The sequence below is a fragment of the Phalaenopsis equestris genome, unplaced genomic scaffold (genome assembly GCF_001263595.1).
Source record: "Phalaenopsis equestris unplaced genomic scaffold, ASM126359v1 Scaffold000054, whole genome shotgun sequence".
NCBI classification, from domain to species: domain Eukaryota; kingdom Viridiplantae; phylum Streptophyta; class Magnoliopsida; order Asparagales; family Orchidaceae; genus Phalaenopsis; species Phalaenopsis equestris.
The window spans coordinates 1,496,038-1,519,686 of NW_018164496.1; the positions used below are offsets into that span (position 1 = coordinate 1,496,038).

The following is a 23,649-nucleotide window of genomic DNA, read 5'->3' on the forward strand; positions in this document are numbered from 1 at the left end:
AGGTGCTTGTGTAATATTTCATTCAATGCAAAAAAATTTATTATATATTAAGTTCTATTTATAAGTTTAAAAAAAGGGACTTTTGAGCTTCCTTCATTTTGTAGGGAATGGAGAAAAATAGATGGTTAGCCACTTAATGAATGAAGATATTTTCAATTTCTTCATTAAAGCGTTTTCATTTTTCATGCTGCTTCGTCAAAGTGACCGTAGATAATTTCAAGAACATTTTGAAACGTAAAAATGAAAACAAAATAGCATTTAAATAATTTAAACATTGTGGCTTGTCATGGTTAATAATACGTGTGCTTATTTATAGACTTGATCTTGATTATACCTTTGATCTTGTTCTTGTAATAGACTTAGTGGGATTTGATTTATCCATTTGAGGTGCTACATTAACTCTCATTCTTAATTAAAATATTTGTTACAAAGTTAAGATCCAAAATGTCTTACATCAGTTTAAGAGCTGTGCTCTCTAAATCTATGTGTGGTAAGTAAGTGTCACTTGCAAATGGCTTATTCTTTTAATGAGCTAAAAATTGAGGCCTACTAGCTCGATCACCGGGTACATCTTTTAGATGATGTAATCAACTTATAGGAACGAGATGTAGTGCTTGTGGGAAACTGTCTCTTTTCCAGAAGTCAAATTGAACAAGTGGAGATTTGCGAACTTCTTCATATAATAAACATAATGAATTAGCTTTTCTATAATCACATCAAGATAATAGGCATTAGATTCGTTTTTCTTAAAAATGGACTACATGCTCTTGCATGTTATTGTTTGAACTTACAGATATTATAACCCGTAGGCAGTTGTGAATCAAAACATAATCAATTTATTTAAATTTCTTTATTACCTATTATGATTTTCCCATGAAGTTTAGTCTTTGTTGTTAAAGAGGTTTATTTTTTTTAATTGTTATGAAAGTTTTGAAAATTTTTATTAGCATAAATAAAAAGTTAGAGTATTAATAAGATGAGAAGTTGGTTTTATCAAGACTATTTCAAAATATGAGATTTTAGGTGTTTTGAAATTAGTATTATTGTATGTAAATTGAATGGTGGATAAATTTAATTCTCAATTTTTTTAATTTTTTTTTTCTATAATACACATTTGCAAGTATTCTAAAATTTGATTGACTATCTCAGTTTGGCAATTAATTTGAGGGTGGAAAACTTCGTGCTTAATAATTTTCCTCCTTGGCTTTTAGCAATATGAAATAAATTGAAAATCACAGTCAAATACAATAGTCAACAATAAGCCATGTATACATACGATCTATTTAAAGAAGACCTAACAATATGGATAGCATCAAAAGTTTTTTAAGCGTGGCAAAATAAGCCATCTTAGATAATCAATTAACTATCATTGATAAATTATCATGCTTTTCATTTGTGTAGGATAATCCTAAGATAAAATATATTACAAGAGCTTTCCTAATCATAGTCAGAATGGGCAACGCAACATATCAATTTGATTTTTTTTAGTGGTTCTAGCTTTTTTACATGTCAGATATTGTGCCTACAAAATTCAAACATCACATTTAAATGAAAGCCAGTAAAATTAATTTTTCTTTAAATAATTGATTTTATATTTTTTAAATTATGTAGCTATTCCTTCGAATACAATTCAGAGAGGAAAGCTTTTCTTAGTTCAGTTCTTGGAATACAAAGTTATTTTTTCTTATATGGATAACAATTCATGACAGAGAATGTTCCTTGTAGGGTTGGAGGGTTATTTAAGTGTTCCATATAAACTAAATGAAAGTCTGGTAAATTGGATACTCATCTTGAATTCGGTCAAATTCTAGTGTTTTAAATTCTATAGAAGAGATGATTAAGGCTACCCTAAATAAGATATCAACATATTTATTTTTTATTCCAAGTGTGTGTTTGAGAACAAAAGCTTAACCGTGAAAGAACTCGAACTTTGCATGTCTATGATTTATTTTTGTTGTGCGTGTTGATGATTTTGAGTGTGATGATCTGAGATAACACTACTGACTTAAAGATTAGTTAAAAACATAAAATTTTTATCATATGTTAAGTATTATTGTTTGTCGCATTTGGCTTATCACTAAAAAGGGCTACTACATGATTTTGTTGTCTTAAAAATTTTATCAATTCTAATTTCTAAAGGATCAATGGTCACCCCAAAGGCTTTTAAAAAATCATACAACTTAATGATATGGAAGTCATTAAAATCTTAACTTGAGTTATTGCCTTATGTTTTGTAAGGATCCATAAAAATATTCCAATTTCAAAAATTGGTAATGGTTGCAATGACTGTACTGTAGTCTTTTATAAATTTGTTATAAATGATAGCTAGATCATGAAAAACGTATACTTTTGTCAAATTCTTGGGTAAGGACTAAAATTACTTGAACTTTGAAATTGTCAAGTTTAATTTCATCAATAGAAATAAATAATCCTTGAAATTGGCCTCATTTTATAAATAGCAACATTTCTTCACGTTGATGCACAATTCTTCCTTTCTAAGAGTTTGAAGTCTTTTCAAAAGCATCACAAGTGATTTGTCTCACTTGAATTAAAAATTAAAATATCATCAAAGTAAACAACCCGATTAGAATAATGTCCATTACCTCATACATGTTTTTAGGGCATTTAAAAACTCAAAGGACAACACCAATCATATATAGACTCCATCAGAGGGCTTAAAATTAATTTTTCATTTATCTCTTAATTGAATATTAATTCGTGATAATCAATATTTAAATCAATTTCAGAAAAGAAATTATCCTATAAGATTAAATCTAACTTATATCTGGTTAAGTAATTGGAAATTTATACTTAACAATTAGTTTGTTAACAACTATCAATACACATCATTCGTTTGCCATCTTTCTTAAAGATTAATAAGGTTGGGACTGTATTATATGAATTATGAAGCTCGATACATTCCAGTGGAATTCGCCTATAATGAGGAATGTTTGGAAGTTGTGAATTGGGACTTAGTCGATAGCATATTCAATTGATCTCTAGTACTTCATTTGGCACAACATCACTAAATTCAAAAAGAGCAATGAATGAAGTGTTTTTTTTTTAATATGCAATAAATGTAGGGACATATTATAAAAAATTTTGTTCATTGTTTCTAATTTAATAGTTTAAAAATATTGAAGTTAGAGAAACAAACATGTAGAGGTGTTGGAACTAAGATTATGCAATAAGTTTACCTATGACAATTTGTTGAAGATTAACACATTTCTTTGGGATGAATTTCATAGCAAGTTAGAGTTGGCTTTATGAGGTGCTATAATGGTTGTTTTTTATAGGTTTGATATTTATAAGTTTAATGACATTGTTATTATATTTGAAATTATAAATATTTTTTATCATAGATCATATTTGAATTATACAACCAGGGTACCTTGTATAATGTGATCGATATTTCTAAGTAGAACATTACATCATATTTGGTTTTCATATTTACCAATTTTTATCGGACCAAGAGACCCACTTGTGATGGGTGGAGATGTGATTGACCTAACTGGCATGAAAAGGATTAGGGTGTGGTAAAGCCTAAAAAATTGATTTTAGTAATCGTAAATAGAGATGACATTCATTACATATCTTCCATTTATAATTAACTTAATTTTTACCATTGCAAATAACATATATATTAAAAATATTTCATCTCTAATTTGTTGCCTCAGTTTTAGGTACAGTTAAACACATATCTCATCATATTGATTGAGCTTCATTAAAAGTTGTGTTATCATAAACTTCTTTCACGTTATCACTTATGGGATTCTTGTTTCATCTTAAAAAAAAAAAATGTAAGCTTTGCATTGATTTTGAATATGAATCTTTTTGTGCCATCCGAACTAAATCTTTTTCTCTTATTTTTAGAAATTTTATCAAAAAGAGTTTTGGGTAAACATTCTATGGTAATAGATGGAGTGGGTCTAACATTAAATATATGTCATGAAGTGAAAGGGTTTTTCTCATAATAGAAGGCTTCTAGGATTTGTATATCAAATAATTGAGCTTCATTCATATTGTGCACTTTAGATCTGATGATAAATTTATGGGCTAATTGTTAATCATTATCAACACAATTAGTCATAGCAATAACTTGTTTAAAAATATTTATATTTTTTGGTTTTAGGAAGACTATCTTACCTTAAAGTCAAGAACTGTCTATGCAGCTTTTTATCATGATGCCTAGGTTCATAATATCTCATTCATTATAATCCAAGAGTGATTCTTTTTATCCTCCATTTTTTAGCTAAGGATTTTGGCATGTCAAATCAATTTCATTTTGACTAATATAACTCTCCGATAGTCATCCATGTCATATCAGTCAAAGAAGTCATTTGCTTGGACTAACCAATCTAATGGTGTCATTATAGGTGGGAGCTACAACTCTTCTTTTGAAGGATCATTAAAATTATCGGCGTTTATATGAAATTGGTCTATTCTACTTCAATTCCTAAAGTTGGGTTACCTTCTATGTGGTTGGTCTTCACCTAGGTTTGACTAAGATTTATTGTTTTGTGCGTAAGGTGGGGGGAACTTTTAGCTCTTGAATTTATTTTTTATTTTTTTATCAAATATTGATTTGCTCTTAAGGTCATTTTCATGACTCGCAACATCTAATGAACCAAGCATTCAAGTCAGGTTTTTAAAACTTGGTTAACTAATTTGGTTGTTCTTGTATAATTTTGAAAAAAGAAGAGAGATGAGATATAAATGGCGATAAATGTGAGAGAGTGAAAGTTAAAAGATAGATATAAATATATAGTGAATTTTAAGCTAAAAGAACTTCTAGGTGAGGAATGAGAAAAAGCTTTTATGTCATAAGCTCATTTTAGGCAGTTTAGACATTTCTTAATAATTTTTTTAGTTTCAAATACACCAAATTTTATACACGTATATTTTTTTGCATGTAATTTTGTATGCAAGAGAGAGAAAAAATAAATATCTTTAGACTTATAAGCCTCAAAAACTTCAAATTGCAAATTATTTCAAAGATTTTTTTGACAATTAAACTAGTTTTTACGAGGTTTTGACCATACTAGCATGTATGAATCAAATTTCATAGGAACTTTGTACTTGACTGTGATTGGCCAACAGTACTACCGGGATATTTAATCTTCTAGGAAGTCCTCATGTTGCACTTATTTTTAATGTCAATCATTTAAAAAATAATTATATCTCATTATAAATTTAGAAACATAAAATTTAAAGAAGATTATGTAAAGCCTTGTTGCATCAAAAGTAAAGTTTTGGTTTTGTTTTTTTTTTTCCTTTTTTTTGTGTGAAATGGAGCGAGCACTTTCTTACCAAGGATTTAACTCGAGATAAAAGTTTAAGAAAAGTTTACTCAGGGATATTGGTCAAGTTTAATGGGGGAGTTCTATAATTAAATTTTATACTTGCACTTTAGACTTAAAAGAAATATATTAGATGTCTAAACTATTATGAAATAAATTTATCGTTAAAAGTGATTCACTAATCTCAAACTTATTAGACTCACAAGCTTTTGGAGGCATGTCAACCATAAAAAATGTTTCTTTGGTTGTCCAAAAGTTATGACTAGATTCACTTCTCATATTTGTTTTGATGCTAAATATGATGTTTATAGGCGACTTTTTCTTGGTGAGATTGAAGTTATAAAAGTCTGAATCTCTAGCTTAATTTTTATAGAAAATGCGCTTCAAGTTTCTTAAGTGTTGATGGAGTTGAAGTGTTAGAGAGGATTGAATATTAAGACTAGTTTAGAGTGGACTAATGTGGGCTGTTTTGGAAGATCACTTTTGTGATTTTTAGGCAAGATAAATGAGTGGAACTACTTGCAGAGTATTAGTTTTAGATGCATTCTTATGAGATAAGATAGATGGAGTTTAGAAGAATGTCAAGTAGTAGGGAGCAAAATCAGTCCTAGTCTCACCTAAGTTGGCTGAAGGCTCTTATGTGGTATTTTGAGGTAATTTTGAGGCTTGAGTTGATTGGTAGCTGGTCGTAGAGATAGCTTAGGTTGTTAAGAAACATGATTGGATGATTTAGAGTAGGTGTTTATGTAAGTGGCAAATAAAAATAGAAATGATAATAATAAATCAATTCTCACAAAAGACTGGTATTATTTAAGGCCGCAAGCTCTAAACAAAGTGGAGTATTCAAACAAAAATATTGCATTCAACACTAAAAGTTTCATTTAGGCCTTATTTGGTAAGCCAAAATTAATCCTATAGCTTCCTTAATTTGGAGGGGAAATTTTGAGGGAAAGGGATAGGTCGGGCTTAAGTATGAGATTTCTAATAGTCTTATTAAGAACTTTTTTTTTTTTTTGGCTACTTCACTAAGGTGGCCGACCATACATGATTTGAAGGAAATTTTAAAATGCAAAAAAATAAAAAATAAAAAAATAAAAATAAGCCTATATTTAAGTGATTTAAATATTAGGCCTTGTTATGGGCTTTGAAACGAGTTATGTTAATGGATTTGTTTTTTTTTTGGACTTTTGTTGTTGCTCCTATAATGAGTCAAGTGAGCTGATTTGAATTATCGACATGATGTGCTAAATTAATATGAGTAAGATTTAAGGAATATTAAACTTAAAACTTGCCAAACAGTTCAGATGAAAACTTCCAATTTCATAAAATTTTGGATTTTTTTTTAAACTACCAAGTTATACCAGTTTCTGGAAGGGTTGGTGTCATGACAAGGAGAGCTGGTCAATGTACAGAGGAGTTGGATGGAGAAATATGGAGGGGGAGTAGGTTTCAGTGGGAGAAGAGTTGTTTGTGGATTTGGATTATCATTGATTTTGCTGGCTATGTAAAAGAGCAGTGAGCGCTGTCACTGAGAGCTTGCCTACAAATTGGTACGAGAGGATACAGTGTTGAATGACAAAGGTTTAGGAGAGTAGGTGAGAGAGTCAGGTGGGTAGGTATCAATTAGATGGGTGAAGAGTGATATCAAAGAGAATGGCGAGAAAGAGATGAGGGAAGAGGCGGGAGAAGCTGTCAAGAGATCAAGAGAGAGGGTGACAGGGTTCAAGTCACTAGTAGCTGTGTCATGTAAGGAGAGAGGGGGCTTGTGTAGAGGAAGTATGGGCAAGTTTTCATGTGGATTCTTGATAAGATAGGACAGCTGCTTGGCAAGGTTCAGAGGTATGATATATAATTTTTTGATATTTGTAGATTTTTTACCTAGTTTAGCTTAATTTAAATTTTGATAATGATAATCTATGTATATTATCATTCCCTCTCACAAAAACTTTGATCGCCCCTTGTGATTTTTGCGGCGCACACTTATTCGAATCAATGTTGTGTTGTCGCTTTGTTTTTAGGTAATTTTTTTTTTATCTCATTTCTCATGGATTTTATTTCTTTTGCCCATCGATTTCATTTTTTATCCTCATTTTTGAGCAAAATTCGTCCTTTTCCTTTGTAGCAAATTCCAGTGTCTTAGAAAATTATGGCATTTTGGGTGTGTCAACAGTTTGCTTTGTGTACGGACAATATTTTGAGTGGTTTTAATTACAGTCAAGGCCTTTCAAATTCAATTTACACGATTTCGCGGTGTCTATTTTTTCTTTTTTATTTTTGATTGATCAGACCAAGCTTGGGGATCCTTTATTGGTAGTTTTAGCATCCAAGACACATTGACACCCTCTATTTTGCAAAAATAATAGATGGAGTCTATACAGAGGTTAAGAAGTCTCATCCAAATCTTTTTATTAAAATTTAATAAATTTCTTTTCCTAAATTTCTTCCCATAATCTTCCGTCACCAACAGACAAACAATTACTACTGCATAATTTTTACATGTGCTAATCATGTAGAGATCATTGTGGTGCAACCATTTGGCCTATTCACTTCCCTTCGCTGCTACTGCTTCTCCTCGTTCACGCCCATGCTTCATCAGTTGCCGCCTTGTGCTTCTCATTCTTAACCTGGAAGGAAGCTGCTCACTTGATCTCATCTGGCTACTAGAATATTTAGATCTTTTTCTAGATTTTAAAAAAAGATGCATATTTAAATTTTTTGCCTTGCTACTTTCCTTCGTGCCAGCATCTGCAATTGTAGAAATTCTCTAAAGATGAAACTGTTATGACTCGACCCATACGGTTTGACGGTGGGAACTAAGTTTTCTATATCCATTTACCATTTAATAAATGAAAATGTTATTAATCAAATTAAATTAAAATAATATATTTAAATTTACTTCGTTATTGGTTGTCCGCGTCTTCTATAAGTATTTTTTCTTCTTTTGCTCATCTTTTATATCTCTTAATTATACCTGAAAACTTTGTTTAAATTAAAGGTGAGCTAATCAAAACTAATAAATATTCACTCTTAAACTACAGTAATACAAGAGAAAAGTAAAACAATATGTATGTCAGTTAAGTTTAAAAAAGATTAATATAAATATTTGATATGCTATTCAATAAATCTTACTATATTTAATGGAGGATGTTCTTACCAGGCATTTACTGGATGATGTGCATTAGTGTATACTTTTTGCTGATGATCTCCTTCTTATGGATAAAACTAGAGAAAGCATTTAGACAAAGCTTAAATTATGGAGGTCGACTTTAGAGTCTAAAGGCTTTTGTTTGAGTAGATCTAAGACTGAATACATGAAATATAAATTTAGTAGTAACAGATCTTGTGGTGGGGTTGTAATAATGGATGATCAAGTCATTAAAAAGAGTTAATATTTTAGATATATCGGGTCTATTGTTCAAAGTGATGGTAATATAGATGAAAATGTTATTAGTAGAATTCAGGTTTGATAGTTGAAGTGGAGGAATGTATCGGGCCTATTTTGTGATAGAAAAGTACCGCTTAGACTTAAAGGAAAGTTTTATAAGATGCTAGTGAGACCTGTAATGCTTTATGGTGCCGAATGTTGCCTATAAAAGAGAGACGTAAAACTAAGTGTTGGGTGGATGTGTGGCTTTAGACTTACAGACAAAATGCGAAACAAATACATTCGTGAAAGGGTTAGTGTAGCTCCAATGGCAGAATATTAGAGAGAGTCACCTTAGATGATTTTGTCACATTAAACTTTGATCATATTATGACCTAGTCAGTAGAGTAGATGTTCTAAATTCAACTTATTTTAAAAAAAAGATAGAGGTGGATCTAAAAAGACTAGGACATGATATATAAAAATGATCTTATTTTATTAGAATTAAATAAAAATATGACACTCAATAGGACACAACGGAGAAAAATGATTCATGTAGCCGGCCCTACTTAGCGGGATAAAGGCTTGTTGTTGTGGTTGTTGTTGTTTCGAAAATATTTCTGCCCCTACATTAATATGAATCCATCAATATATAATCTGTTGGAGATTTTTTTTTTTTTTTTTGACATTTCTAAGTAATTATTTGTCTCGCAAATTATCAAGAAGAGGATAATTTGCTAGGATAACATAGTTAGAAAGGCTGGTAGGGCTTAACCTTTGACCTTCTAGCAGACATTTGATGCCAAGTTGTGAGAATACTACCATCTTATCTTGCCTTTTTTTCAATCAGTAGAGAGCATTGCAACCTCCTCTTGAAATCCCGGAGTTTTGTGGTGTCAATTTCATTACCCCTAACCTTTAAATGCAACATTTAAAATAGTGGCATGACTACATGAACTTTCAAGATAATTTGATTTGCATTTTTGCTGCATCAATATAATCTTGGTGGTTGATTTTCATTGCAAGATGCTTGTGAGTAAAGTCTTTTAAATGGCTGGCATTAAATTCATATTATATTGACCATACTGAACTTCATTTGATCATTTTGATTGTCAAGAGATGCTCGTTAAATAGACTTTTTAAGTAGCCCTTTATACATGTGCCACATATCCCGGACCTGTTGGTTGACATCCACGCTATAAGACCCCTCAGGTCGGGGGTTTGAATCCCCTCTAGCATAGTTGGCCTTAAGGAGATGGTACTCGAATTGTTAGACACATTAGGGGTGGTTGAAGGCTCGTATAAGTAGTTTTTTATACGTTTTACATTCATCACTGTTTTTCTCCCTAAAAAGAAATGTCTGTCTTATAATATGTTGGGCCATTGTTACAGTATTATGAACATTGAATGACAAGCAGGTTTGATGACATCATATTCATTATTTCTTAATGATAGCTACATACATAGCACCTGAAACATTGTTATTTTGAACTACCTAACCGATGTATTTACGCATGCCACGATCAAACCATTAGAATTCGATCAAAATGAAAAACATAGGTTGTGATTTCATAATGAATCTTGATATTTGAGTGAGAATTCAAAAAATGGACGAAAGAGTTTGCTAGATTCGTAAATAGCAATGTTTCGGGCGCCGTGCATGTAAACAGCCCAATTTCTTATGCTAGTTGAGTCAATCTGTCAACAACTATTCTGCTCATTCAACATTCTTGTTTGCTCTCTATGTTTTGAGTCATTTACTCTTCAAGATGTGCCGATTTTCTCGCTTTTCTTCTCTTTGCCAGAGCTATTCGGCATGACTGAATCATTGACAACAATTCAGTTTCTGCTATCTTCTAATAAAAAGATTTCAGATTTCAGATTTCAGCACAGTAAACCAGCAGCAGTTATCTGTATCACCATTGACTGCGGAAGCATTGGAGTTCAGCATTCATCTTATGTTGTCGGAATAGTGCCCCATTATACATGTATGAATGATTACCCTCAGTTTTCTGCAAAATTTACGTGGTAAATCACTGTTTTATTACTAAGCCATTTTCACCCTTATTGGTGGTTGAATTTCTAAAAGGTTTCTACTGTTTTATAATTCCATGTACTTTCGTATCTAATATCTAAAATTTCATCAGTTTTTATAGCACTTATGCATGTAATTATGTAAGTTAAGTGGTGCCTCGTACCCTGACCTGTTGGTTGGCATCAGGTCAGTGGTTCGAGTCCTCTCTGGCACAACTGACCTTAAGGAGGCGGTACTTGAATTGTTAGACACATTAAGGGTGGTTGGAGGCTCGTATAATAGCATTTGGTCGTTCCTTAAAAAAAAGAAAAATGAAAGTTTGTAGTGTTAGATATGTAAATACGTAAGAATTAGGTGGCATGCATATCTGTAGAAATTGTGGGAAGGTATTCTGGCTAATTAAATTTAATTGGATTGGGTTTCATAATAATAATTGATTGATTTTTCATATGTTGTATTAGGAATATATTCGAAAATATTGAAATATATCTTGACCAAAATATTAGGATACTCTTTTTATTTATTTTTGGAATATTTACATGCATGCCACACTCAATACCTATGTATTTACATATTAAACATTTAAATTTTATTTTTTTGCATTGTGGTATAAAATTTGGGTGGTATAAATGTAAAACGTTTTGGTGTTAGATTTGTAAATACATAAGCTTTTGTGTAATTGAAGTGTAATTTTAAAATGTTTTAATTTTAAAAATTGTTTAAAATTTTAAATTTAATCATGCGTATAATTTTAAATGTTTTCTTTTTTTTAAAAATTTGGTTGTTTTTTTTTTATTTTAAGTTTTGTTGATGAAGCTTTTGTTTCCTTAATTTTAATCTTGTGATGAAGCTATTATGGCTGTTGATGAAATCTTCAATTCTTTTTTTTTTTAATTAGTGAGATTGGGATAATTTGATGTAAAATGTTCTGCATCAATCCTTGTATGTCATTGTTCGGAAGAAATTTTCTCTCTCTAACACACACATGAAAAAATATTTCATCAAAACTCTGCACGTAGAGTTACGTGCGGAGTTCAATGAAATTTGCAATAAATAAAAAGAGAATGCAAAAACTTAAATTTGGAACCACTTTTAATTTTTAATTTATTTTGTATATATTCTTAATTTTTAATTTATTTTGTATATATTCTTACTTGAAATAAAATATATATGACATCTTATAACATGTTTATTTATTTTTAAAAACACTGAAAATAATTTTTAAACAAATTGAGTGTTTTTTTTTTAAATAAATTTATTTTTTAAAATAGAATACAAAATCATAAAAGAAAAAAACACTAAATAAACATATTTTTAAATGTCATCCTAAGATGGTGCTTGATTGCAATTTAGATTTACGTTAAATGAGATTTATCAAATTCGATAAATCCAGATATATCAAAAGCTACACTGAGAGCCGCTCTGCTCGCGAACGACGATTGAATTAATCTGTCTCGGAATTGAATTTACTAAGTATGAATTTATGTTGTATAAAAAATATAATAAGTGAAGAAAAAGACGGAACGTGATAAAATTAAATTTTATGGAGCGTTAGATTTAATTTTTTATTTTTTTATTTTTTGGTGTTTGGTTAGATGTAAGTTAAATTCCTAAATCTCATTAATAGGAAGGTGTTTTTTTAGTGATAATACCATCACAATACAAATATCAAATATATGTAAGAAAAAATATTATCTCAGAAGTACTGATGTATTAATGAAAGCTGCCACAAATATTCAATGGTCCCGCTTAGCACTTAGGCCACTTAGTATTTTTTCGGACAAATGGGAGTAAACTAGAGTCTTCCTCTTATTTCGTCCTCCTCGTCTTCACTAGCCCTTCATGGCTCTCCTCCTTCGGTCTTCGTGCCCGCCGATCTGTTCTGCAGTCCCTGCAGTGCTCTTTAACCGCAGGCGTCTTGCTTACGCCGCTCCACAGTCGTCGCTCTCCGCCGGCGATATGGCGAGGAGCAGCGGCGCTGAGTTCTTCCAAGACGACACCAGACCCATCATGCTCTTCGATGGTAAAGCTATATTTGAGTCCTCAGTATTTATGCCTGCAAACTGTTTGTTTGTTTTCCTCACCCTGGTTTTAAATGTATCCCTCCAATTTGTGCTAGGCGTGTGCAACCTTTGCAACGGGGGCGTCCGGTTCGTGAGAGAGAACGACCGCAATAGGTTCGGTTCTGTGTTGATTTCCTTATTTTTACATACATACCAGCCAACTCTTATGTATTTACATATCTGTCTAACATGTAAACTTTAGTTTTTATATTCATACTGCCCAAATCTTTGTCACATAACAAATATCACTATTTTACCTTTTATTTCACATATTAAGGTGGTGTTTGGCTGCATGTTAGATTTACGTTAAATAAGATTAATTAAATCTGATAAATTTGGATTTATCAAATCGAGTCGGTGAAAGATAGAGATTGCGAGCAATGGCGGAATAAATCTGGCTCAAAATTGGATTTATGAAATCCGGATTAACCTCTCAAACTGATGGAACGCAAGGAGAATTAGATGGAACGCGAGAAATTTAGATTTTACTGAGCGCTGGATTTATTTATTTGGTGTTTGGTTGGATTTAAGCTAAATTCATGATTGAATCCTATAAATAATACACTACCAAACTCTGTCTAAAATATAGGCAACGTGATTGTACAAAAAAAATATGCCAGCACAGATCTCAAAGGCGATTCAGAAGGATGACGCGATTGATCGACATTCTTGTTAGCAATCGAAGGATTAATTCTAGCAAGGAAGGCGTTTGGATGATCGACCGTAAGGACGTGCTAAAGGATTTCGTACTAGATGATGATTGACCTTAAGACCAATCAATAGATTGTTGAGTTTTAGATCAAATATCGATGGAGTTAAGGTCAGAAGAATGGTCGACGAACTTCTTGCCGACTGACATCAATTTGCCAGTTTTATTGTATTCAAATATCTTTATAATTACTAAAAAACCTCTCTAAAAGCTAATGATGGTGGGACTGGCTTGTAATTTTGTATATTTTAACTCTCTCTGCGTAATATTCTATACATTGGATGTGTTCCCCAACACTTTTGAATTCAACCATGACGTATATGTCAAAATTGAGTTTAGGTATTAGATTTGTAAATGCATAAGAATCGAGTGTTATGTATGTAAATCTTTCTTTTTATTTTCTCTTATCTCTTGTTAAATGGCGGGGCATTTACATTTACATAAATACCACCCAATTCTTATGTATTTACACATCTAACACTAAAACTTTAATATTTACATTTATTTCACTCAAATCTTTCATATCACATAAAAATGCCATCATTTTAAATTTTAAAAGTTGAAATGCACCTTTTTTCATGCACAGAGAAGGTGGCATGTATGCAAAAATTGAAGTTTAGGTGTTAGATATGTGAATAAATAAGAATTCTGTGGTATTTAGGAAAAATTGGTGAGAGAACTGCATATCAAGTTTTGCACATCCTTAGATTTGTGCTCAGAGCATTTTATGAATTGTATAAGTGTTTTTCAAACTTTTAATTCTTCCGGCTTGATGATCAAGACACATGTCCTTTGGCGATGAGTTAATGTTTTACAATCTTGTCTTCTAAAGTTCTCAATTAAAGTTTTGTATTTGCTTCTTCTAGAGCTCCGCTCACTTTATGTAAAGAAATCCAACCATGTGTTTTGAAATATTTTAAAGAAACTAGGCCAAATCTCAATAACCTAGTTTGCTTTTGCTTCCTATTCACCTCATGAAATCCCTTGAAAAAATCCTATGAACTCTTCAACTCAAACATAAACATCCCCACACCTCTGCCAAGTGTTTCCAATCGTTTGTCATAAGAAAATTTTAAGGAAATAGGGCCATGTGTCGAGTCAATCGGATTAGGATGTAGAACTAGTCTTGATTAGGATTCCAATTTACTATCTTAAATTTCTTGAAAAAATCTTATGAACACTAGAACTCAAGCACAAACATTCCTACACCATTTCCTAGTGTTTTCAAGGTCAAGATATCCTTTATTTGCAAAACGTAATTTCATTGAAGTCATTGTCATGCTTTTGGTCTAGCATGGACATACCTTGGTTGAGCTAAACACATCCAGCCTCAATTCTGCAAGCTGCCAACCACATTCTTAGGGTTTGTTTGGGAAGTCTTTTTTGTTACTTTACTTTTTAGGCCGCTGCCAGACATTCGTTTGGCTACTGTTTTCTTATTATTGTATAGAAATTTTGAGAATGGTAAATGTTAATTGAAATGTTCTTTCATTTTTTTTAATATAGATTCTATGTATATAAGTTATTCTTTCTCTTCAGAAACAGTTTAAATTTTTGTCAGTTTGATGATATAATTATTGATATTTTGGTACTAGTTTCATATAGGAAAAATCATTTTGTTTTCTTCATTCTCTGCTCCCTCGTGCGTTCATGCTCATGTGTGTACATGCGTCTGTACGTGTGTGAGTAAATATTCAAATTGTCGGCAAATTTTATGATTTCGCTATATCATGGATTTTTTAGTAGATCTTTTTATTGTTTCTTTTGGCGTGGATGAAAGAATTTTAATGAAATGTTGTGTTTCGTTTTGTGTTCAAAATCACCAAGCAAAGGAGAACGGTTGACCTTAATTGGAGGTGCAAGCACTTGATGGTTGTGAGGGAGAAACAAAAAGATGATTCAAAAGCATGGTCACAATGATTCAAAGCCACATGAAAATTTTCTACCTAAAATGCTTTTGCATGAATTTAAAATTGATACCTTAGACCAAGTTTCAACCAATCTTCATCTTCATGGATTTTTCTGGCTTTGTTCTACATGCAATGATGTCTGCCTTTGTTCTCTGATTTTCACCGATGCTCCTGGAAGGAAGCAAGATTGATTAGAGAAAGAGTTGGTGGAGAGGAGAGAGGATATTGCTTGAATATTGCCAAGAAGAAACTCATCGAGATGGGTATGGGTTGGTCAAATGATCCAAGAGTTGCGAGGAATTATGGATCAGCCCATAAGTGATTCCATTCTTTTTTTTTACTGTTCTCACAGTTATAATTTGTTTCAAATAAATGGAAACATGCCGACATTATCTTAATTTATTGTTTTGAAACATATTTTTGATAATTTGGGCTCTTTAAAGTGAACAACGTTTGCCATAGCCTTTGAACTTTCGATACTTGCTGTAGAGTGAGGAAGAGAGATTGAGAGGAGAGGTGTGCACTGTATTGTTTGGCTTCAGAGCCACCTACCAAATGAGAGAGGAGTGATGGCGAGGAGATTGGAGGAGAGATCTGAAATATAAAACCTTAAAATCTGGAATTTGATTTTTCATTGATTGGATTATCTCCATTTATATTGCAAAGAATTAAAATCCTAACTAAATGCAAGTGGGGAGAGGATATCTCCTTAAACTTTGAAAGTCTATCAATTTTTCTTCATTGTGCCGGTTGCCATCGACCTGACTCAATTGAATTGCAAATCATCAATTGGTGGATTTAGATTTGTCTGAATCTTGCTTGTATAATACCTACAAACTTACTCTTTGCATTTGCAATGCTGTTGTATTTCCATTTTGTGATTCTATCTATTTTTGTGCCTATACATGCAGGTCATGTAAACCATGTATAAAATATACAATAGAGTTAGAATATACTTATGATGCAAGGGAGTAAAATTTTCAGGCTTCTCAGTGTTAAAGCCATGCACAATCTTAAGGGGTAACGACCTATTGTTTTGTCAAAAAAAAAAAAAATAATAATAATAATAATAATAATAATAATGATAAAATAAAAAAAACAGACACACACACACACTTAGCTGTAAGAAAGTGTAAGTTCTAATTGGTAACATTCTTATGAATGGATTGCTAAGAAGGTTATTTGGACTACTATTGAAGAACTTGGTCTGATCACCTATCTGGGGGTGGAATTGGGAAAATTCTAACATTTTTGTCAAAGACGACAGCAGGAGGAAACCCATGTAATTTAATTCACTCGAAAAAATAGTTTAATTGCTTGATAAGCATCAATTTTTCTAGTGTAAGAGATAAAATATGCTCTTTTGAAACACCTATTAATAACAATCATAATATCGTTGTGGCCTCACAGAGTCAATGGTAGTCCTAAAATGAACTCCATTGAAAGATCCATCCAAGGATGGGAAGGTACTTCCAGTATGTTTTATTGGCTTCTTGTTATTTGTTTACTATTTTTGTTTGGTAGGTATGTCACTAACCTGTTAATAGGGTCGCATTTTGTTGCAAAAAATGCTAATAAAACCTATCCTCAAGAAAGACTTTGGTTTTATAGTGCCCAATATGATTAGGCTTGACCGCTTGACACCAACTTTTTTTTCTAATTGTACTCGTTAAGGGAAGTGTAGCAAATACAAAATTCATGAAAGCATTGTCCTTTTGAAACAAGGTAAGCGGTCAAGTGTAGAAGAGGTGTGTTTTGATGCTTGTGATATACCAAATGAAAATTAGAACCAGTGCTGTATCCATCTTTATTCCAATTACATCCTAAAACATGGATCTTAAGCAAAGTTATGTGTGATGAAACTGTTTCAGCTACCTTGTTCTAAATGTTAGGGGTGTGCTTCAGGACAAAGATGTATTCCTCCTGAAGGAACTCTATCCAACATTCATGATAATTACTCATCTTCTAGAAGTTCATGAATTTAAGCACCTCATAATTGAATGACTGCATGAACTCTATGGGCAAAAAAAGAGTAATTTTAGTGGTGAAGTGTTTGAATGAGAGCACAAAACTCATAATTTTAAGTGGAGTATCATTGTTTTGCTTTATTCAGTTGTTAACTAAGAACGCCTTCCGTGCTCAAATTCAAAGCATCACAAGGGGGCATGAATTAAGGAAGTTGTCATCAAGATTTTGTTGTCTTGAAAGCCTTATTGGCAATGGTGTCTATGTAATATATATATATAATATATATATATATATATATATACATATCCAATAAATCATAACTAGTGCAACAATAATACTAATGTTTTTGGTGAACTATAGGTATAAGGTAGTCAAGTAATGGAAACTCCAAACGCGGAAGCTAGTTGTTAGGTTTAGCCAATCAAGAATGACTTGGATCTTTATAAGATCATACCCTAAATGTGTAGCAAACACCACAAAACTTGGATGATATTAGACTATGTAAATATGCAATTATTTTTATTATTGTATAGTTTCTTATTCCTAAATTTAGAAAAATTTGTCAAAGATGAAGTTACTCAGGGTGTGTTTTGGGCAACTTATTACTTGTGGTGTGATAACTAAAGGCAACTTTGTGTGTTTGAAAAAAATGTTGCGATTGATTTTTGGGATAATTTGAGTACATCGCGGGCCCGTGTTTTGTTTGCGAAAAGTTATTACCCCTTCGTCACGTTATGTTAGACCCCGTGATTCTCTGACCTCGTGTTCTTTTCGACCCCGCGCCCTTGTCGTGCTTCTCTTGCTATCGTCTGCCCTAGCTCTTCCTCCTCTCGCCCCTAACTGTGTTTGGCGGTTATGGTGGCATCTCTCTTCTCCTTCCTTCCTCCCTTCTCTCTAAAATCCGGTTCCGGTGGCACTCTCCCATTTTCCCTTACGGTATTCTCTACCCTACACTATTGGTGTTGATATTTTAGGTTCTGGTTTGAGATTTGTCATTTGTGGCTTGCTCCTTGCAATTTGTGGCTTTGGTCCATTTGTGGTTTCTGGTTTTTATTTCGTTGCCCGTGCAGTTTTTGCTCTACCGTCTATGTTGGAAGGTTTTTATGTGAGTCTCTTTGCGATTTCTGATAGTTTCCCTTGTTCGACTTGTGTTTTTTGTTATATTTTGGAAGGGTATGTGGGAAGTGAATGATTTGAGGCCCTAAGCCAATGTTGGCATTTCATATTGTGCAGTTCGGCTTTTGCAATTTGTTAGCCTCTGCTGGAAAGAAAAACATTTTTGCCCGATGTGGCTTGCTCAATTGGAGGCTCTTCCCTCGTTTATTTTTTGTTCAATTGGAGTAGACTTGGTGCTCTACTTGTCGGTTGGTTCTTGTTGGCAGTTTGCCCTCTTTGTTGGATTAGACAATGCTATGTTGGTTGCGATGTTTATAATGGTGGCGTGGGTGATGCTTTTTTTGTGCCATTGTGGCGTGTGTTGTTGGTTGTGATGTTAAGCCATGGTCATGCGTGTGGATGTTGGGTGTGATTTTTGTGTTGGCGCCGGAGTGGGGGGTGGGGGCGGCGGTAACATGGTGGTGGTGCTGGTGGTTGCGCTATTGGTGGTGTGTGGATGATGAGGGTGGTTTTTGTGTTATGATGATCGTGCTGTTGGTAGTAATGTTGTGTCATGTTGGTCGTGCTGTTGGTGGTGTTGTTGGTGGTGTGTGTGGATGTTGGTAATAGTTTTTTTTATGCGAGGGTAGTGGTGATGTTGGTTGTGTGTGTGTTTGCATGTTGAGTGTGGTTTTTTTGTGCCATAGGGTGGGGGAGTTTGGTGACATGGTGTTGGTGCTGGTGGTGGCGTGTATGAATGCTGGGGGTGGTTTTTTTGTGCTATGGTGATGACGTTGTTAGTGGTGCTGTTGGTGTGTGTGTGAATGCTGGTGGTAGTTTTTTGGTGATATTGTGGAGTGATGTTTGTGATGTCGTTTGTAATATTGTTGGTGATTTTTTATTTGTGTCGTGTTGGTGGTGTTGTTGGTAGTTTGTGTGGATGTTGGTGGTACTTTTTTGGTGTCAAGGTGGCGGTGATTTTGATGGTGCTGTTAGTGGTGATATTGGTGGTGCGTTCGGATATTTATGGTGGTTTTTTTATGACATGGAGGTGGTGGTGTGTGTGGATGTCGGTGGTGATTTTTTAGTGACATGGTAGTGGTAGTGTTCGTGGTTTGTTGTGATATTTTGTTTAGTTACTTTTTTATGGTGGTTTTTTTATGTGTGGATATGGTGGTGGTAGTTTCGTGGTTTGTTGTGATATTTTGTTTAGTTACTTTTTTGAGTTGTGGTATTTTAAATGACATTTTGGTTTTCCTCTGTTGTACATTTATGTTGCTTGGTTCTTTTTCATGTTAGTATTGTCATGATACAGACATTAGAATTTGGTTTGTCTGCCATAGAGATTTCACAGGACCAACAATATATATAATATTTTAAGTTTATTCTATTCATTCATATTTTTTTAAATTCAAATGAACACAATAATTCAAATACTCCACCTTCTCGTGTGTTGCTCATCTCTAAATTTAATGATGCATGTGTAATGATTTAAAGAAGAATTTGATTTCATGGTTGCTTGATGTTGATGAAATTAGTTTGGACTTGTATGCACATCAGTTCATTCAAATCAAATCAAATTACTCTTTAATTGATTCTTAGGTGCTTCGAAATTCGTGCTTCACATAAACTTTATGCTTAGTGAAAGAATGATTGTTATGTTTACTAACAGAATATAAAAACATTATTACCATATAAAACATATTTTTTTACTGCTGTGTATCAAACTAAAATTCAAGTTCATGGCCAAAAATTAATGAATTAAGATTTTTTGTATGAAATTTGTTTTGCTATCTAAATTATTGTTTTTTCAATTGAATGTTTCCATGGAAAAATTATTGCATTAGGAGTCCTTATGCAGTTTTCCATTAGGACCCAAACAGGGTCTGTCACGTGTACCAGAAGGCCCACCTTTGCACACGTGGCATACCCTAATTGGAATCTTGATGCAAAGCTGCATCAGGACTCCCGATACAATAATTTTTCATTTCCATGAATGATATTTTTCATAAATAATTCTTTCCAGCCTATTTGAAGTTAAGATTTGTAAAATAAAGCATACCTTCTCTTGGACGATACAATTCTAATAGTTATTTATTTTTTGATCAGACTCAAATATAACTAAATTTCACTATAAACTATTCGGAAATTAGTTAACACAAAATTTAAGTTTTTTTCCGGAGCATACTTTGCTTACAAATAACATTACGAAACTGAAATCATTGAGGAAACTGACCAAGAAATTTGCCATGTTTATCATTTATGCTGAACTTTTGGTTTTTATTGAGCAGAAGAATAAGATTCCAACCGCTTCAGAGCGAAGGTGGAAGAAGGCTTCTACAAAGATCAGGGAGATCTCCTGATGATATTTCGAGTGTGGTTTTAGTGGAGCAGTACAGGTAATTATTCTAAGTGAAATTTACGTAGACACCACATAATCCCAACTCATTTGCATATCTAATACTTTAGTTTGGTATTTATATTTATAACCCTTGGTTGTAATAAACCCATGCATGCAAAGGCGTATTTCAGTAATAGTGGTACTTTTTGATGTAATATTAAGGATTTGATTGTTATGCATGTAAATATGAAGGTTTAGTTATTAGATATGTAAATATGTGGTATATATAATCACTGGTGTTTTTTCTTTTTTTTTAAAATAACGGGTTGGGGCGTTAGGTCCTCAACCCACCTTATTGGCTCAACACCCGTCAAACCGGCGACCCTTGTACCTAAATATTTGGATACCCCCTCTTTAAGTCAACAGTCGCCAGCGGCGGGATTCGAACCTCAGACCAAAGGGCATTTACACTGTGGAAAGCGGATGTTCTACCAACTGATCTGGGAACACGACGCCATTTTACTTGCATATTCTTTTGTTTCTTACATTTTACTTGCAGATCATACATCAAGTCTGAAGCAGTGATAAAGATAATGGAGTATCTTGATCTCCCTTTTCCTCAACTTGCTTCATTGCTCAAGATGTTTCCTCTGTAAGTCATTTCTCAATAATGAAGCCGTGCTTATGGATTCCTGTTGGAAATAAACTATAGTGTTGGTCTTCTTTCATGATTTCTTGTAGGTTTTTGAGGGATTTTGCTTATGATGGCGTTGCGAACAACCGCTACGTCGTATTTGGTCGGTCGGAGACAGATTCATGCGAGATATGAGTATGTTTTGATACTCTTTTGTAGCTTCTAATTTTTTAACATTAATGTATAGTCATGTACTTAACATCTTCTTATTTTGAACAATAGATTTTCTCTTAAATGTATCCATATAGAGGATGCATTAATACATACATGTATTACATGAATTTTGTTATAAAAGTTGAAACAAAAAATATAGATTATTTTATTGAAGTTTAAATTATTAAAATATCTTTATCAAAATTTCTTTTTGGTATACCAAAATGAGATAGATTAATGATTATTTTTCATAAATATGAAAGTCTAATATGTAAAATACACGTAATGAAATTATCAAAGTATAAAACTCTATTTATTTATTTCATAATTCTTTAAAATATATGATAAAGCATTCATTTTTTTGGGAAATTTAGGTGCATTGCACTCAATCTTTATATACATATCTAACCACCAAAATTTGATATTTATATATATTTGTAACACATTGAGGTCATAAACATATACATGGAAACATGTTTCATTTTTAAAAAGATAGTGATGATTGTATTTTTGCTTTGATGTTAAAGAATTGAGCGGTGTAAATATGAATGTTTAAGTGTTAAATATATAAATACATAAGAATCATATGATATGTATGTAAATGTCCCTTCTTTTGATAACATAAAACAAAATGGATTCAAAACATTGATGTCATACTCTATGAACTTGTGGATTAAGTAGGACCTTACACAGGCATGCATCTTGGAATGGCAAAACAGATTGCTTCATGTCTTCAAAAGGTCTAGCTTCTTTATAGATTTAAAGAAGCTAATTACTTGACCATGAAGACTAACAAGGTGTAGTTTGCTGATTGATGTTATCATGAGCTTGAGAAATGTTATGCTATCTAATTAAAATGTCAAAAGTTGTATTGATGTGTAGACACTAAGAGAGAAAGAAAGCTTAATGCACACGTATGATTTTGTATAATTGCCCCAATCAATTTTTGTCTGATAAGCATGCAAATTCATCAAGAAACATGATTTGAATAGTATGATATTGCTCATATACTTCAGTCATATGATTATTGTGATACATTACCTTTGATAATTTCATGATTTAGTTCTTGCAATGTCGGTGCTTTTTTCTCTCTTTTATAAAGGGACTTGATGTCTATCTTATTAAAATTCGTATAGACTTATTAGCCTACAATATGCGTATGATCTGGTACTCACTCTTTTGATAATTAGGACTACTGAAGTCATGGTAAAGGATAGGAAACTAATGAGATCTATTCACAGCCTTGTTGAAAATCAAGGAATATCATCCTACTTCATCACATGGAGAACAAACTAAATATTCTAACAGTTTGCAGTAGTTTATAACAAATGTATTGAGGTAAGGCTTATGGGAAGTCCAAAAATCTCATTATGTTGAATATTTTAGATATTACAACTCATTTTGACCCTACTCATAGTATGAAAACACTTGGTAATCCTTCTTCTCTTGAACACACTCAACTATCATCTTCTACCCTTCTAACCTTTGTGAACAAATAAACATAGCTATTTTTTATTTAGCCAACCTAAATCTTGCTTAAACCTCCTATCTTCTTGCCAAAGAGCATTTGTTTAGATCCATTATTATGTGCATTAATACTACAAATAAAAAAAGAAACCATGATTCCATATATTTTAGAATTGAAATGAAGTCAAACTACAAAAGCCAATCTATTCAAGTTTAAGAATGAAAGGTCATGGTTAGATGTTTCTAATTTAAGATGAGAACCTTTGATGCATTTGAATTACATCCGATGAAGAATAAATAGTCTTGTAAATCTTTTTCGTGTACCTTCATTTGTTATGGCACAAGGTTTGTCCCTAAAACCAACTTCAACCAAGCCTCAGTCCATACAATTTTATGAATATTTTCATTGAATTAAAATTGGGTTCTATCTTTCTCGACCTCTCTTGAATGTGAAGAGTAGTGATGAGGTGTCCAAGTGCCAGTCGATAGCCTTCAAAAGCTATAAAAAATGCATCTCAAATAAGCTTAGAATTCCATTCTTGTAATCCCT

General features: G+C 32.6%; 2 protein-coding genes across 8 annotated transcripts in view; both read left to right on the top strand.

Annotated features, from left to right (window-relative positions):
• Positions 1-10,788, top strand: part of LOC110019235 (chaperone protein dnaJ 49-like) — a 33,446-nt gene extending 22,658 nt beyond the window's left edge. For 2 of the 6 annotated variants that reach the window (XM_020716823.1, XM_020716822.1), the window contains exon 3: positions 10,470-10,788. The gene's annotated coding sequence lies outside the window, so the exon portion shown is untranslated. Of the gene's footprint in view, positions 1-4,376; positions 4,501-10,469 lie in introns of those variants that run through there. The other 4 variants (XM_020716825.1, XM_020716824.1, XM_020716827.1 and 1 more) reach the window with 4 other exon arrangements.
• Positions 10,789-12,450: 1,662 nt separating this feature from the next.
• On the top strand, positions 12,451-22,345 carry LOC110019206 (DCC family protein At1g52590, chloroplastic-like). 2 transcript variants are annotated; one of them, XM_020716787.1, is made up of 6 exons: positions 12,453-12,722; positions 12,819-12,876; positions 20,736-20,843; positions 21,345-21,437; positions 21,527-21,614; positions 22,326-22,345. In XM_020716787.1, the coding sequence occupies exons 1-5, from the start codon at positions 12,542-12,544 to the stop codon at positions 21,612-21,614; spliced, it is 528 nt and encodes a 175-aa protein (XP_020572446.1). In that variant the 5' UTR covers positions 12,453-12,541; the 3' UTR covers positions 22,326-22,345. The 2 variants fall into 2 exon arrangements, with proteins under 2 accessions (XP_020572445.1, XP_020572446.1); XM_020716786.1 differs by lacking the exons at positions 21,527-21,614; positions 22,326-22,345 and having other exon boundaries at positions 12,451-12,722; positions 21,124-21,429.
• Positions 22,346-23,649: the final 1,304 nt, after the last annotated feature.

What these genes read in the sequence shown, in the direction of transcription:
- LOC110019206 (XM_020716786.1), top strand. Translation starts at nt 12,542, where the DNA reads ATGGCTCTCCTCCTTCGGTCTTCGTGCCCGCCGATCTGTTCTGCAGTC. An exon ending in ACCCATCATGCTCTTCGATG is followed by an intron (nt 12,723 to 12,818) that starts GTAAAGCTATAT and finishes AATTTGTGCTAG; the next exon opens with GCGTGTGCAACCTTTGCAAC. An exon ending in AGAGAGAACGACCGCAATAG is followed by an intron (nt 12,877 to 20,735) that starts GTTCGGTTCTGT and finishes TTTATTGAGCAG; the next exon opens with AAGAATAAGATTCCAACCGC.